Below are 17,970 nucleotides of genomic sequence, written 5' to 3'. Positions count from 1 at the left end.
TGAATTTTAGTGATTGTACACCTTTGTTTTTGTTTGTCATTCATCGTTACTTATGCTTTACTCATTTCCTCAAAGGTTATAAGAGATCCTATACAGGGATAAGTTTACCTTTGTTGTATTTAATTTACTCTGTAACTGTGTTTCTTTTGTTGTTATTTCTATGTGCAATATAAATAAATCACTGCATGAATTGGTATCGTGTAAGTATTTATATTTAGTTATTCAAAAATGCATTATTGCAAATAGATAAAGTATTTTTTTATTAATTTCATTATATTTGAGTATGTAAGTCACTTTCCGGTAACTCAAACTGCCTATTATAAATTAAACCAATTTGTGATTCTTCAAACCTATTTAGAATTGAAAACCTTAAGTTTGGTATTATAACACTGATTTTACCGTGAAAATTAAAAAAAAACTGTCAGCACCAAGCGCAGTATCAGCCTCCCTCCGAAACGCCTACCAATAACAACCCTTGTATATCAATACCCCTGGTCGCGTGGTCAGTATTCAAATTGCACAGGCGAGTCAAGGACTGAAAAATCTAGTGTACCGATAAAAAATACTTTTGATAAAGTTTTTTCTGACCTTGGTTTAAGTTTTAATTTCATTTGGCCAGTGAGAATTTATTTCTCTAGTTTAATAAGGAAGACCATGAGACACAACCACGAATCAACCAACAAACACAACACAACCAACCAACCAACACAACAATGACCAATTTAATCCATTGTCATAGAACACACCTTTTACGATTCACATCGACCAAGATAGGCCATCCTGCGCCTCACCAAGGGTCTGTGTGGTAGCTCATTGTCTCTACCGCTTACTGTCAAAAATCATGGCTGGGCCATTTAAGACTGGTTAACATGAACAATCTTGCCTGCGCACGTTAACTACTGGAATAACACCCCTTGCATCAAGGGAGTGTCTAGGCGTACCTAATGTCTGCCGGTCGAACGCCTCCGATGACAAATCCTCTAACTTCTCAAATATGAGCCGATGGGGGCCGGGAGTTTCGTAATCTCGTTACCTTCCTGTGAAATGCATCGTAGATAATTGAATTTTAAAGGGTTCGGTAGCCGGCCTAACGGAAAATGATGGAATTGTCGGGATGATGAAAAAGTAAAGATTTTGATTGAATTATAAGTGAAATTACGGAACTTTAAAAGATTAAGGAGGAAATTAAAAATATAATGCAAAATTTTTAATAGTTATTGCATTGAGAAGTAAAAGTTCATCAAACTCATTTCTAAAAGTAGCGGAAAATTTGGTGATAATTTATAATGGTGATATAGTCATAAGGAAAGTGTGTAAATTTACCATATTCTAGATCGACTTGTACGACAAACGTCAGTTTTATATGAATTGCTCGTAAAAGATCACAGGCGTTTATTTTCTTCAAGTAAAAATACGTGAAACTTCGAGAAAATTAGGATTTATTATAGGAGAGAGTATATTAAAAAAAAAATTATATACTTAACTGTTAAAACTAAAGCACTATTTATATAACTAAACCTATTTGCACTGAAGATGAAAAAAATAAGAAAAGTCAACCCAATAAAAATATATCCACATTTTTCAATTTTACCTTAACAAATGCACTCTCACTAACATCAAATTGCATTATATCAAATTTCCTTCAAACGCGGTTTGAAGTAGGTAGATATTGGCAAAGTAAAGCACACAATATAACATTATATTACGGATAAAAGCATCCTGTAGTATTCGAAACCCATAAACTTCACTCACCAGCAAAACGTCTTATCTTTCCATCAATTTCATGTCGCTTACGACGTTTAGTTCTAGAAACTCGTAGTAATCGCGTTACAGGCTGATCTAGTTACCGATTCGCGGTTGATCCAGAAAAAGGGAACTTTGGACGACAAAAGTATCAAATAAATTCAATATCATCCCTTTTCAGAGGTATCATATTTTTTAATGATAGATTGATATTCTTTTGAATACTGGCAAAGTTCGATGAGGTAAGTAAAATGTCATTCTATGGAACTTGCTAACTATGTAAACAAACCGCCATGTTGAAATTGTCTCTAAATGTCAATTTACTAGTGACTTTTGTTTACATACGAGTACTTAGCAAGTTCCATAGAATGACACTTTAGCTAAACAAGTATTGTTCGGTACTTCGGTATATGTTATTACTTGCCTAAATCTTATGTATCTGCCCTTAAGACTGTATGAACCGATGTATTATGATCAAAACGAAAGAATAAAGAGAGTTTTGTTTTAAATTTCATTTCGAAATTTCATTTTATTCAGTACTTATAGAGCAAAGCGAAACTAAAAGCCAAGTCACGCCAGCAAAACTAAGATTTCCTCAATATTCCAAGACCATTCAATAGAATCTTTGAATCGGAGCATTCATTTCCTCTCTCCGTCTCCCTCGCACACCGGAAGTGCTGAATATCTCGACGGCAGCCCCTGCAGCAGACTGCTGTTTCCGGTTTCTGCGTCCGTTTTCAAATACCCTTTTTGGTTTTAAAGTAACAATTGCCTTTTATTTATGTTTTCCTTTCCAATTGTTTTGAAGTGAACGGTCGAATTGTTGTCAACAAGTTAGTTACCTATTGAGATTGTCTTATGATTTATTTATGTCTTAACCGTATTTTGACTTTAGACTTTAGAGTGAATTTTGCTAATATTATTAATGTGAATGTTTGTAAGTTTGAATGTTTGTTCCTCCGTCACACTAATACTGACAAACAGATTACGATTAGGTTTAAAATATTTTTTTCATAAGAAAGGACAAAGGATGCACAATATGCCGGAAATTATCCCCCTAAAGGAGGTTTAATGGTGGTTCCAAAATTTCTAGGACTACACATTTCAAAGACTTATTTACGGACGAAGTCATGGGAAGAGACTAGCTAACTTAGTGTAAGGTATAAAAAACATTTAACACATTCACTGCCAACGTTTTCGTAGCGCTACGCTCGTAGTTTATCCTAGCGTTTTCCCGCGTTGTAGAGGAAAGCGACTACAAACAGAGAACCCACCGAGCGGGTTTCCGGCACTCAATGTGTTAAAAATGCGAGGACCTTTGAGCTATTCCTACCATAAATATTAACGTCAAGAGATTTGTTTAATTTTTAACAATACTTTTATTTGTATAATTCTGCATTGTATGACCCAATGGTTGACTGCCATTTGTACAATTTTATATCGTGCAATAATGTTTAAATAAATTAAACAAATAGACGAAGTCCTTATAAAACCTATCTAAGTATGCAACGTTTTTCTAAAGTCTTACTGAACTATTTATACTTTTACCTACAGCGTGTTATTAAAAAGTATGCAGATATTGCTTTCGGCGTCACTTTCAGCTGTTGACAGCGTAGTCTACAAAATTGCAAAATTTATCTTCTACTGAAATTTTATAGGTACGAGTAGCATATTTTAGTTAAGTATATTTTGTGTAGGAATTGTTTTGAATAGAATAATAATCATAGGCTCTTTAAAAAAAGCTCGTCAGGAATTCTTCAAAACAAAGTAACAAGTTAAATATTATCATTGTTAAAAAAATATTGCCCCCTATAAATGAAATATTAATTTCCCTCTCTGAATGTGAAATTTAACACATTATAGTATTTTTACCCCATTATTTACTCCTTTACTATTCAGTAGCTAGGATGTATCGGAGAACACAACATTATTGTTAGAGTCTGTGCGGGAAAAATCGAGTCGTAGAATATAAAAAATAAAATACAACTCTTCTCTTTCCGTACAGACTAAGAGAATTAGGGCTTACGCTGATCATAATTATATGTACATGTTTTAAGGATACTGTTCAACTATAGAAATTATTTGGTTATGAAGTGAACTGTGAATCAAATGTCATAGTCTAAGTGAAGTTTGGTGGTACACACAAACAGAGATTCCTTTATTAATCGCTCAAATTACCCTCGATCAAGAATGGGGTCAAGCAGGTATTGTAATGGGTTACCCTCGTCAATTGAGAATGGTTTTGACGGGTTGAATACAGTACAGGTAGAGCTTGAGGGTAGTCGGCAAATTTAAATGGATGTGTTTGACTGGTCTTGCATATTAGGGCCACTTGAACCATTCAATAACCCGGAGTTAACCGGTTAAACCTGGAGTTACGATGGCCTGGAGTTACCAGTGCAATTTGATACTGGGTTAACGGTTTAAGCGGTTAACCCCTGGTTAGTGTGTTGGTGCAAGTGGCGCTTAGAGGTTTCCTACTCTTTTTGTAAATAAGGCTTCTATTTTTTTCAGGACGAAAGGGATGCCAAGAAAGGATACATAGAATAGGTGAAGGAGAAAGTGAACATCGTGTCGTATCAGGCTGCCAAGAGAAAGGCTAAGGAAATAAAAACATGGATATTGCTTCGCCGACAAGAGCGCAGCTCTTTAGTTTATGATAATGAGGATGAATTTTTGATCATAGCCGGATAGGTAATCGGATAAGTATACGAAAGCATGTTTGCCCAAACTGAAACGCGCGGTGTCCGATATGTTTTCGTTCGGTCAATGCGACACTTCATCATCATCTTCCTCGCGTTGTTTTGCCACGGCTCATGGGAGCCTGGGGTCCACTTGGCAACTAATCTCAGTAATTTTTTTTTTTTTACGAAAGCGACTGCCCTCTTACCTTCCAACCCAGAAGGTAAACTAGGCCCGTATTGGGATTAGTCCGGTTTCCTCACGATCTTTTCCTTCACCGAAAAGCGACTGGTAAATATCAAATGATATTTCGTAAATAAGTTCTGAAAAACTCATTGGTACGAGCCGGGGTATGAACCCGCGACCTCCGGATTGCAAGTCGCACGCTCTTATCGCTAGGCCAATGCTTCGCGACACTGCGACACTTCATACAAGCTTGCGTTAAATAACAGTTCAAGGGTAAGCGAATAAATTAAGATATATTATCAACATTTGTTTGCGAAGCAATAATTAGTGTTAAGTATTGCATGCTAAGTAATGAAATACCTATTTGTTTTTAGGGTTCCGTACCCAAAGGGTAAAAACGGGACCCTATTACTAAGACTCCGCTGTCCGTCCGTCCGTCCGTCCGTCCGTCCGTCTGTCACCAGGCTGTATCTCACGAACCGTGATAGCTAGACAGTTGAAATTTTCACAGATGATGTATTTCTGTTGCCGCTATAACCACAAATACTAAAAACGGAATAAAATAAAGATTTATGTGGGGCTCCCATACAACAAACGTGATTTTTGACCGAAGTTTTTTTGCTTGTTTTGCTCTATTTTTTGTTGATGGTGCGGAACCCTCCGTGCGCGAGTCCGACTCGCACTTGGCCGGTTTTTTCTTTGTTATTATGGTGTCCCACTGCTGTGCAAAGGCCTCTTCCCTAGTCTTCCACAACCCCCGATTTAGTGTCTCTTCCGGCAAGTTGTTGAGAAAGGTGTCTAGGTCGTCCCGCTATCTCCGTTATTATTTTAAACAATATTTAGGCGACCCAGATAACTTATAAAAAAGGATTAAATAATTTGCATATTGTAATTTTGTCACAGGTGAATATTTTTCTCTCTGTCTCCCGTTGACCACGAACGCTGTAAAAAGTTCGAAACGTCCGTCGGTATGTATTTATTTCAATACATTATACGAGTACGCGATTCAATCCGTTTACATAATTACTAATACCTGCACACTAAAAGTATAAGGTAAATACATATAAACCATAAATACATATAAACCAGAGATAAAATACATCTACAACGAGCTACCTAAATACTATGTTGTATGCAATTGGGAGCCTGATAGCACGGATTCAGTACGTACTGGGACCTCAAACTACGCGGACTTATTCGATATGTGGCTATATATTGCTCTAGGGCTAGTTGCTTTGGCATATATTGTGTTCAAAAGTTGCAAATATGACTACTGGGAGAAGAGAGGAGTGCCGACGGCATCAGGGAATGAATGGTTCTTTGGACACTTCAAGCCGATTTTTCTGTTGAAGAAACACTTGGTTGAAGTTATGGAAACTATTTATAAGTAAGTTATATAAAAATAGACATTAGTAGTATATAATAGATGTTTACTTCTTCCTTCAATATTGTTCAATGGCATCCACTTCGGGTCGGTAAACAGAAAATATTAAAAATAAAATCATTGAAAAGTTTTAATATTTCGGTATATATAGAAATGTGAACTGAAAGTTAACGTTTGTCATTGATAAAGGACCACTCACGCTAGAACGGTCCGGGTTCGGGCCCGGCCCGAGATATCCAATATTCGTTATCTATGACCGTTGATGATCAGTGATCACATGATGATTTTTGTTAGTGTATTTATTCTTTTTGTTTTCTCTGCTGTTATAACATATTTTTGATATCGTTTTTAAGCAAAGCGCTGGTGGCCTAGCGGTAAGAGCGTGCGACTTGCAATCCGGAGGTCGCGAGTTCGAACCCCGGCTCGTACCAATGAGTTTTTCGGAACTTATGTACGATATATCATTTGATATTTACCAGTCGCTTTTCGGTGAAGGAAAACATCGTGAGGAAACCGGACTAATCCCAATACGGCCCTAGTTCACCCTCTGGGTTGGAAGGTCAGGTGGCAGTCGCTTCCGTAAAAACTAGTGCCCACGCCAATTACTGGGATTAGTTGCCAAGCGGACCCCAGGCTCCCATGAGCCGTGGCAGAATGCCGGGACAACGCGAGGAAGAAGAAGTTTTTAAGCATAGTACTTACTAAAAACTGTGGTATTTTTAGAGAATTTCCTGATGCACCATTGGTTGGCTACTATGTGATGAATGTCCCGACTTTGATGGTCAGGGACTTGGACACCATTAAAACGATCCTTATTTCGGAGTTTTCAAGCTTCAATTCTAATGGAATGAAGGTAAGTTTGTGTTATTCATCCTACATAATAAATACGGTATAAATGTGTCACAAACAGTATTCTTTGAAGACGGCCAATCAAATTGGCTAGGGCCCGATTCCGATTTTGAACTAGATATCTATTAGACATCACCAAGATCAGTGTCAAACAAGTGTCAAAAGTGACGTGTTTGTTTGATGAAACGTCACTATTGACACTTGTTTGAGACTGACATATCCAATCCATATCGTTTCAATATTTAGTATTTGACATATCTTAAAGTTCGAATATGGCTGTGGTCATTTTGGTTACTAAACCACTACCACTACCACTACCACTGTGCACTAGCACAGCACTTTTCTGACCGCTGGCGAAAAACCGACGACAAAACGGGTCATACATATTTAATTTTTATTGTATGGTTAACTCGTTCGCGTAACATTTTATTATCAATGATTATAAATACAAAATAAAATAAAATCATTCAGACAAAATTCCATAGAACAATAAGGTAAAAAGAATATATTATGATGACTATATGACTTTTAACTTCTGTACAATTTCTTTGTTGCAATTATAAATATGTTATACGACTATTTGTAAACATGATATAGTGTTTATCAGTTATGATAGCACAAACGAAAACACCAGACTAATTAAAAATATTTAACAGTAAACAAAACGAATGTATAAAAAATATTACAGTGATAAGTCAATGAGTTTTTCGGAACTTATGTACGAAATATCATTTGATATTTACCAGTCGCTTTTCGGTGAAGGAAAACATCGTGAGGCAACCGGACTAATCCCAATACGGGCCTAGTTTACCCTCTGGGTTGGAAGGTCAGATGGCAGTCGCTTTTGTAAAACTAGTGCCCACGCCAATTACTGGGATTAGTTGCCAAGCGGACCCCAGGCTCCCATGAGCCGTGGCAAAATGCCGGGACAACGCGAGGAAGATGATGATGAAGTCACAAACAGCAATGGCACTCGAAAACATCAATACTCGTACGAGTAGCTCAATTTTAATTATTATAAAAGATATATTAATAATTTGTAATAGTTTTGTTTTTTGTTCTTACTCTTATAATAATACCTAATCAAAAAATATCAATCGAAGAGGCATAAATTGATATACAATTAATCGTGTAAATACCATATGACCATACCAATAAAAAGCGCGATCGGCCACTATATTTTTAATTTTAATAAGCACTAATTTAATTTTTTTTTTTCTGATGTATTATGAAATAAAACAATTAATCTCCTTATGAGTCACAATAATATAGCCTCCGGTTGAAGTTAGGAGTACGCTCTCATTTTAAAACGACATGCTGAAATAACAAGGAAAAAGTTGTAGCTAAATTAACGTACAAATTCTAACACAATAATAGAATTAGTAAAACTTTTAGCGCTCATTTAAACGGCGCGTGAATTCGTACACGATTTTAGTTACATTGCGGACCATCGAGGTGACATCAATTCAGCCGACCGATCAAATGACGCAATGTAATGAAACTCGCATACGAGTTCTCGCACCGTCTAAATAAGCCCTTACTCGCTACATTTCTTTGTTTTATAATTTTTAGCTACTAGATATAACTTTTTACGAGTAGATGATGCCAAGGTTCATGTCGCTTGAAAATGAGATCGTAACTTTGATCTTATGCCGGCGGCTCAGTTTTTGTAACTTCAATTATATATTTTTTTAATCCATCCGTGATAGTCACGTGATAGTACTAATAAATTAAAATTTTCAGTATGACAAGAAAGCCGACCCACTCGCTGCAGCCCACCCATTCTTCCAATCTGGAGAAGAATGGAAAACTACCAGGGCCCAAGTAACGCCATCACTGACTCTGGCCAAGCTGAGAGGCTACATCCCCAATATATTCAAAGTGGCAGACGTTATGGTCAACCATGTGAAGAGGAGCAAATCAAAAGAAATAGAGACACGAGACGTAAGCCATTTTGACATTTGATAGTTATGTTATGGCCGGATTTAGACTTGTTAGTTACTAACGTAATATGTAAGTAGCTTTATGACTGCGCCTAACGCCGGACACTGACATATCAGTATCGTATCGGTGTGTCATTTTATAAGCATTGTTCGAATTGGGCCGGTACACTGGACAAGGAATATTTTATAGCCTTATATATGCGCAAACGCATTTTGCATAGGTGTAGGATAATTTCCACCGGCCTTTAAATGCAACGCAGTGCCGACAAGGCCGTGCGGTCGTCTCCCTACGCAATGCAATTCACTTTTAGATATTACACAATCAAAAATAGGCTTTAATATTTTCTACTAAGGTCTAACTCATAGTCAACGTTCATACTGAGCTTCTCAGCAATTGAAAATAAACCTTGACTGCTATCGAATAAGGTTTTTCTTCATTAGCATGCGATGGTGTACCGTGTACCAGCTTAGCAAACCTAGTAATTATCTGCATACCAGCCTATAATAAAGTGTTAAAACTGGTTGAAGTTTTGTTTCTTGCTAGCTAAAAGAAATAGAATGTACACCGATTTTGGTTCTCAATACTCAATACTCAATATCTTTATTGCAAATAAGGAAGAGTCCATGCAGTTAATTAAAACAGAACATGTCAAAAATATGGATATTGAATAACACATAGGTAATTAAAATTAAAATTGATGACGTTATACAGATTAATACAAGACATCAGAAAATTCAAATAATAATAATAACAGTCAGAAGGCGGTGATCTTGGACACGGCGCGGATAGTCCGCCAGTTCCTGTCTCTGCAGCCCTGACCACCGGCAGCTTGGGCCTTGCCCCGCTGCTGGCGGCACCCTAGGTTAGGTTTTTTATAATGTGTTTATTAGTGATGGGTAGGACATCAATTTAAAATGAGTTTGTATGAGTACCTTATTTTCTAAAATGAGGTGTTACAATGTCTTACTTCAAATGAGGTGAGGTACTAGCATATTTTCAGCGTCGACTATTCCATTAATTCCAACAGCGCCAATTTTTTTTAATGTATATACATATTTATGTATTCATCACTCATCACTTCCTTTATTAATAAATAAATAGTAATATTTAAGCAGGCGAGCACCTAGCGCCTCGCGCGATCCAGTGACTCTCTTGCGAGTTGTGACTGTTGTGAGGAGTGTATAAGTTTTGAGGGTCGCGAGACTCGCGAATGAATTTGAACGGATAGAGACAAACCAAAGAAAGTCTGCAGCGCAATAATTTGACATCGAATTAAAAAACTACATATGGCAATGTTTTTTAAGCAGTCAGTAAACGTCATGCACTATGGTATGTGTTTGTCAAAATCGTTTAAATTTTCATTGTGTTTTGTGATGAACGGAATAAACATGGTGAAACCTTACAAAACCGGCGTGCGGGAGTTACTTTTCCGCATGACGAATAATTTTACACTTGTAAAAAGTCAGCACGAGGCGATTCAAGCTGAAAAACGACAATGTTTACAAAATTTGGAGTTGATGACGGGTAAGTGGAATGAAACATCTTAATACTTCACCATATGTACCTACTTAGATAATATAATATTGGTTTAGACTAAGGTTTCACAGCAAATTGAACACACCTAATAGGTATAGGCATACTTATGAACTTCCTCTAACATTTCGAGAAACTCATTGGTACTAGCCGGGTTTTGAGCTCGAACCCACAACCTCCATGCTTATGCTCACGGCATGGGTACCTACTAGTTAAAGCTAAAATTAATTTTTAATATATGTTCATTGTTTCAATGGTTTATTTCGTTTTTCCGAAAACTTTAGTTCGCAAATTGCGGGCAATTTCTCTGTCAATCTAATTACGCCTTAATGGGAGTAAAAGAGAAAGATGCTCGCATATTGAGAACTTCGGTGTTCGCGATAGGCCCTCTGTACCTATTTACCGCCGTCGCGGATATTACAAAAGCTTATTAATTTTGATGAAGCCAAATGTCACATTCTCCCAATATTATTTATCAATATCAGTATATGTCTACATATTAATAGTGACATCTATTGTTGGAATGAAATTTATTTTATAGACGAGAGATTTTTCATAGACGGTAAATATGGTAGAAATTTCACAAGTATCAAGACTATTTAATCCATTTTCTGTGGTGTTGTCGCATACTGATTTTTAAAAACTACTTTTAATCTAGCGCTGCAGACTTTCTTTGGTTTGTCTCTAAGAGTTTTTTGAAATTTGAAGTGTGTGAATGATTTGTGTGGCAAGAGGTGTTTGTGATGCGCGCGAGTAAATGAGTAAAATTAATAGAGGAGTGAAGTAAGACATTTTTGCGGTACGAAGTACTGCGACAAATTAACAAAATGAGTGGTACAAATGAGGTGCCTCACGAGTGAGCGACTCAACACTAGTGTTTATATATATTTTGTATTGTTTTTGTGTTTTTGTATTTTATTTTTATATCCATATTATAAAATAACCTAACCTAAAGTCTATTTTTTTATTCGGTAGACTGAAATGACAGTTAATAGTATGAAATGACATTTCATGTTCATACAATTAACTGTCATTTCAGTCTACGGAATAAAAAAATAGACTTTAAGATCAAAAATAAATAAAGAGAATAATAACAGTCTAAAACAATTGAAATTTAAAATAAATGAGTGTGTTCAAGGTCTATGTTAATCAACACTTTATGTTAATCATCTGACTCCCAATGACAAAAGAAACGATAATAATGCATACAATTTGGGTACAACATAAACAGTTGTGATCAATTTTAACTATAACGATATAATGATATAAATCGTAATCATAAATTATAAGTTCACAGACTTTCGGACAATTGAGACAGCTTTTGTTTTTCCCAATCCACACCAATTCAAACTCATATTTTCATGTCATAATGATACCTAAACACTCAGAAGGACTTATGTTTGATAAGGGCACTATATTTAATGAAAATATGAATAATAAAGGGAGACATGCTTAGGTTTTCACCTGTCCTGTCTTTCGACTTGAAACATTTTATTAAAAAGTGTGTAGTAGGTACCAAAAATGAAAATATTTTTTTATGACGTGCATTTGTATGGGCTGATTGGGCATCGTTTGAGTCTGTGCGGAAGGATAAAAGTCGTGGAATGTATGGGACCCAGTACATTCTCTTTCCGGACAGACTCTAGGTGATGTTGTGCGGATGAATAAATATTTCGATTATGGCACTTATTTTTATACATACAAAATGATTCTAGTCTCCCGGATTCCGACTAATTAACTATTTTTTTACAGTTGGCAATGAGGTATGGTACGGATGTCATCGGAAATGCCATATACGGCATAGAAAACAATTCGTTTGAAAGTGACGACTCACTTGTTTCGCATTTAACAAGAGAACTCGAGTTTGAGAGCTCTGTTAAAGAGAACATTAAGCTCTTCTTAAAAAACATGCCAATAATAAGTTGGTTGTTCCCTGCAAGGTAAGTTAATTAGTAATAAGGAACAAATTTTACATTAATTTATTTTCATATTCCACTATTGCCAATGTCAAAATTGCTAAAAATTTTACAGATTAACATCTTCATTGTATGTAGTAGGATATCAAAAAGTAAATAATATACTTGGCGTAAAACTAGGTCACACTACAATATTATATAGATACCAAATATATGGCCGTGTTTAGTAAAAGGTTATACTTTGGCGATTGTAGTTTGTATTAAGTACCTACATAATGATACTTTGACAGTTTCTGTTTCCTTCAGATTGGCAACACTAAATCTCCAACACATGATGGTTGCGATGACCCGCAAGATAGTGAAACAGAGACTAGAGACCGGTGAAAAACGAAACGATTTGATTCAACTGCTTCTAACGCAGAAGGAAAATGATACAAAAGGAAGTATGGTTTTTTATAATTATTAATTAGTTTAAATACAGATCTAAAATGAAAAGAAGTAAAGTAAAAACATAAAGACATTGTTATATTACCTACAGGGTTTACATGGCTAGATTGGCATGGACATTGAAAGTTTGATGCTCACTCTAACAAAAACAATTTGAGTAATTGAAACCAATTTGCAATATTAGATCGACAACGACGCTTAGCTTTCCAATCATATACTGGCACATATGACATTGTTGTTTCCTAGCTCCCAACCTCGGGTAACACTGCAGTGATTGACTTAAATTGCCTGGCAAAATCTTTATAGCCTGACATACATACGCGTAGATAACACAATTTAAATTGACCGTGAGACGGTCATTGGTTGAAATGGTGTGCAGATGTATGATGCAAATACAATGAACTGGTGGTGCTTTAACATATGCTTTTTGTTTGATGAAAAATTATTATGTGAAGAGACTTGAAATTTAAGAGCGGGAAAATTTTATATTTCATGTTACACTTTGGTTAGATTAGCTTAGGCTACCTATAGTTTGTAATGGTTCTTATACAAATAGAATTTAAAAGCTAACTTTTTTCTGTTAGGTAGCTAAATAAAATGAAAATTTGTATTCTTTTTTTTTTAGTAATTACAGATGAATATATGAGCGGACAAGTATTCGTGTTTATAATAGATTTATACGAGACTGGAAGTAACGTCATAGCAATGCTTTTATACCTAGTAAGTATTAATTAGTACATAATATCAAATCAATGTCCACCCGATTAGTGTTGAGTCGCTCACTCGTGAGGCACCTCATTTGTACCACTCATTTTGTTAATTTGTCGCAGTACTTCGTACCGCAAAAATGTCTTACTTCACTCCTCTATTAATTTTACTCATTTACTCGCGCGCATCACAAACACCTCTTGCCACACAAATCATTCACACACTTCAAATTTCAAAAAACTCTTAGAGACAAACCAAAGAAAGTCTGCAGCGCTAGATTAAATGTAGTTTTTAAAAATCAGTATGCGACAACACCACAGAAAATGGATTAAATAGTCTTGATACTTGTGAAATTTCTACCATATTTACCGTCTATGAAAAATCTCTCGTCTATAAAATAAATTTCATTCCAACAATAGATGTCACTATTAATATGTAGACATATACTGATATTGATAAATAATATTGGGAGAATGTGACATTTGGCTTCATCAAAATTAATAAGCTTTTGTAATATCCGCGACGGCGGTAAATAGGTACAGAGGGCCTATCGCGAACACCGAAGTTCTCAATATGCGAGCATCTTTCTCTTTTACTCCCATTAAGGCGTAATTAGATTGACAGAGAAATTGCCCGCAATTTGCGAACTAAAGTTTTCGGAAAAACGAAATAAACCATTGAAACAATGAACATATATTAAAAATTAATTTTAGCTTTAACTAGTAGGTACCCATGCCGTGAGCATAAGCATGGAGGTTGTGGGTTCGAGCTCAAAACCCGGCTAGTACCAATGAGTTTCTCGAAATGTTAGAGGAAGTTCATAAGTATGCCTATACCTATTAGGTGTGTTCAATTTGCTGTGAAACCTTAGTCTAAACCAATATTATATTATCTAAGTAGGTACATATGGTGAAGTATTAAGATGTTTCATTCCACTTACCCGTCATCAACTCCAAATTTTGTAAACATTGTCGTTTTTCAGCTTGAATCGCCTCGTGCTGACTTTTTACAAGTGTAAAATTATTCGTCATGCGGAAAAGTAACTCCCGCACGCCGGTTTTGTAAGGTTTCACCATGTTTATTCCGTTCATCACAAAACACAATGAAAATTTAAACGATTTTGACAAACACATACCATAGTGCATGACGTTTACTGACTGCTTAAAAAACATTGCCATATGTAGTTTTTTAATTCGATGTCAAATTATTGCGCTGCAGACTTTCTTTGGTTTGTCTCTATCCGTTCAAATTCATTCGCGAGTCTCGCGACCCTCAAAACTTATACACTCCTCACAACAGTCACAACTCGCAAGAGAGTCACTGGATCGCGCGAGGCGCTAGGTGCTCGCCTGCTTAAATATTACTATTTATTTATTTATAAAGGAAGTGATGAGTGATGAATACATAAATATGTATATACATTAAAAAAAATTGGCGCTGTTGGAATTAATGGAATAGTCGACGCTGAAAATATGCTAGTACCTCACCTCATTTGAAGTAAGACATTGTAACACCTCATTTTAGAAAATAAGGTACTCATACAAACTCATTTTAAATTGATGTCCTACCCATCACTACACCCGATTTCAATTTTTCTACTGACCTATAAAATTACATATAAACAAAACGATTACCTATATATTACTTTATATTCCAGCTTTCGATACACCCTGAAATCCAGGAAAGACTCCGAACTGAAATCAAAGATATAAAAGCAAGAAACAAAGGAGAATTCACCGCTGAAGATATTGAAGGCGCAAAATATCTTGAAATGGTGTATAACGGTAAAGTAAAACAGACGGAAAGACAGACATGTAGAAACTATAAGGGTTCCTTGTTGACTAGGGAACCCTAAGGGCTACCCTACACTAGCGTCTTTTGCGCGTCGGCGTCTAGTTAACGCTAAGGAAAAAGGCGTCAACGTTGCGTCGAGCAGCAGCCATAGAGTTGACTAAACGCCGACGCTCGGGAGACGCTAGACTGCCGTATTTGAACTTCAAGATATTCACAAGAGACGACACGTACTAGATCCATTCTAGATACGTTATAGTTTTCTTCTGCAGCGCAATTCGGGCAACCAATGTCACTTTTACGATAGATCGTGTTAGATATCTATTAGATGTGAATTAGATCTCTAAGTAATATATTGTGGAAATCGTTCAAAAGTATCTCCAGAATCGCGAAAATGTCAAATTTGACAGATTAGATCTTAAACATATCGTTATCGTATCTTGGCGATGTCTAATAGATATCTATTACAAAATCCGAATCGGGCCCAGAGTGGGGTGGCCTTAATGACCCTATCTACGGAGCAAAAGGTCCCAGATTGGTAAGGGCATTAATTGTGTGTTTATCACAAATATTTGTTGAGTTATGAATGTTAATTGTGAATACTGTGGGACAAGGTCGATTTGTGTAGGTATTGTTATTTTATTTGTTTACTGTACCAGGCGTGGCGGGGCGCTGGTGGCCTAGCGGTAAGAGCGTGCGACTTGCAATGCGAAGGTTGCGGGTTCGAACCCCGGCTCGTACCAATGAGTTTTTCGGAACTTATGTACGAAATATCATTTGATATTTACCCAGTATTTACCAGTCGCTTTTCGGTGAAGGAAAACATCGTGAGGAAACCGGACTAATCCCAATACGGGCCTAGTTTACCCTCTGGGTTGGAAGGTCAGATGGCAGTCGCTTTCGTAAAAACTAGTGCCCACGCCAATTACCGGGAGTAGTTGCCAAGCGGACCCCAGGCTCCCATGAGCCGTGGCAAAATGCCGGGACAACGCGAGGAAGATGACTGTACCAGGCGTGGCTCACTCCGCGATTTCGTCGCGTCGCTACAAGTACATGCGGCCCACACCAATTTTGGTGTCTAGCCATAGTAGTTGACGCGCACCACTACGGAACGGACGCTTGCTCGCACTTGCGCCACCTAGCGGTCATATCTGTCGTAATAGACGCGTTTTGTTAGAGAGTGAACCTTCTGTACCTAGTACTATTATTTATTCTGTGACTGTGCCTCGTGACAATGAATATGGATGCTGCTAAGGACCTCATATTATTGTTACTGTCACAAGCTACGAAAGTGTACAGAAATAAAATTCCATAAGTACTTTACTTAAGCTAGTTTTACTCCACAGAATTGTTGCGGCTGTTCAACTTTTTCCTCTCTCGCGAATGTACCAGAGACTGTCTCGTACCTGTGCCAGGATCTGAACCCTTCAAGATAACCAAGGGTACATCCGTCGCTATACCCACAGGGGCCATACATAAGGACCCCAAATATTACCCGGACCCGGACAAGTTTGACCCGGAGAGGTTTACTGAAGAAGAGGTGGCTAAGAGACCGAAGTTTACATATATGCCGTTTGGAGAGGGACTTAAAAAGTGCATAGGTAATTTAACACAGTCCTATATTTTAAGTTTTGGAAAGTATCCTAGTTGGAAAATGGGAAATTGCCGGCCTAGTGAAATTTAACCCATTTGTAACCAGTGAAATTTTTCTAGTATAGTTCTTGAAGTAATTTTAGGTCATTTAACATTTATCCATACAAAATATGGTACCATTTTCCACCGCTAGTCTATAATGGGTTAATATAAAAAAAATCAATATTATTAATATTGTATGAATAGGCAGTTTCGGGGCGGTCGTCCACTTTCGTCTTAATGTTTTATGCAGTGTGATACATGTAATTTGTTTCATTTCTAACAAATCATTTTCAAAATACTTGTGGTTGTTTCTGACAATATTCTTATATAAGAAGTTAAGCGCTGGATTTCTGTTCACATGGACCAGAATAGAAAATGACTCGGCACTTAATATGTGCGATCTTAATTTTATTGTAACTATGTAACTTAAATTATTTTTTTTAAATTTTGTTTTTAACATGAGTGTCAATTAGTTAGTTTTAAATAACATACGTAGTTTAATTTTTTTTTGTATGCAATTGAGTTTGATTAACTGCTTGAAATAAAAGCTTTTTATTTATTTATTTTTATTTCAGGTGCTCGCATGGTGACACTACATATAAAGATAGCGCTTATCAAGATCCTCGACAACTTCAAGTTGACTCCTTCACCTAAAACGAAGTATCCGTTTGAGATAGACCCCCGATTTACGCTTACTCTTCGACCTAAAGGCGGTTCTTGGATTAATTTTGAACCAATTAATTAGTAACAGAAAAGCAGATGACTTTATTAAATAGGTAAACAAGTAATATACCTAAGCAATAAATTATAATTAAAGACTACAACTAACTACAATAACTCAAATTATAAATAAAAAAACTGGCTCCAATAATTAGTTAGCTTTTGATGGCGTAAAACTTGCTCGCTATTTGCATTTGACAACAAATAGGTAGGTACTCGATAAGTGTGTAAGTTAGGGTAGGTACCTACCTAAGTAAGAGTTTACTAACTGTTGTTAGAAAAAAACTACGTATTTACTTTTTAGCATTGCAGAAATATGATTGCATTGATAAAAAAATAGAGTCAATTAGTACCTATATTTTTATCATAAGGTTTTTTTATGTAGAAACACCACCAAGGATGTATCAGTGCTCCAGTGATTTAAAAATTAAC

General features: G+C 36.3%; 1 protein-coding gene across 1 annotated transcript; it reads left to right on the top strand.

Moving 5' to 3' along the window:
- Window positions 1-5,757: 5,757 nt before the first annotated feature.
- LOC134647323 (cytochrome P450 6j1-like) lies at window positions 5,758-17,579 on the top strand. The gene is made up of 9 exons (XM_063501628.1): window positions 5,758-5,998; window positions 6,719-6,848; window positions 8,588-8,788; window positions 12,074-12,261; window positions 12,544-12,680; window positions 13,310-13,404; window positions 15,050-15,176; window positions 16,530-16,784; window positions 17,394-17,579. Exons 1-9 carry the CDS (start codon window positions 5,814-5,816, stop codon window positions 17,561-17,563), a joined length of 1,488 nt encoding a protein of 495 aa, XP_063357698.1. The 5' UTR covers window positions 5,758-5,813; the 3' UTR covers window positions 17,564-17,579.
- The last annotated feature ends 391 nt before the right edge of the window (window positions 17,580-17,970 follow it).

Source organism: Cydia amplana, chromosome 4 (assembly GCF_948474715.1).
Source record: "Cydia amplana chromosome 4, ilCydAmpl1.1, whole genome shotgun sequence".
Lineage (NCBI taxonomy): Eukaryota > Metazoa > Arthropoda > Insecta > Lepidoptera > Tortricidae > Cydia > Cydia amplana.
This window is presented reverse-complemented; position numbering and strand designations above follow the sequence as displayed.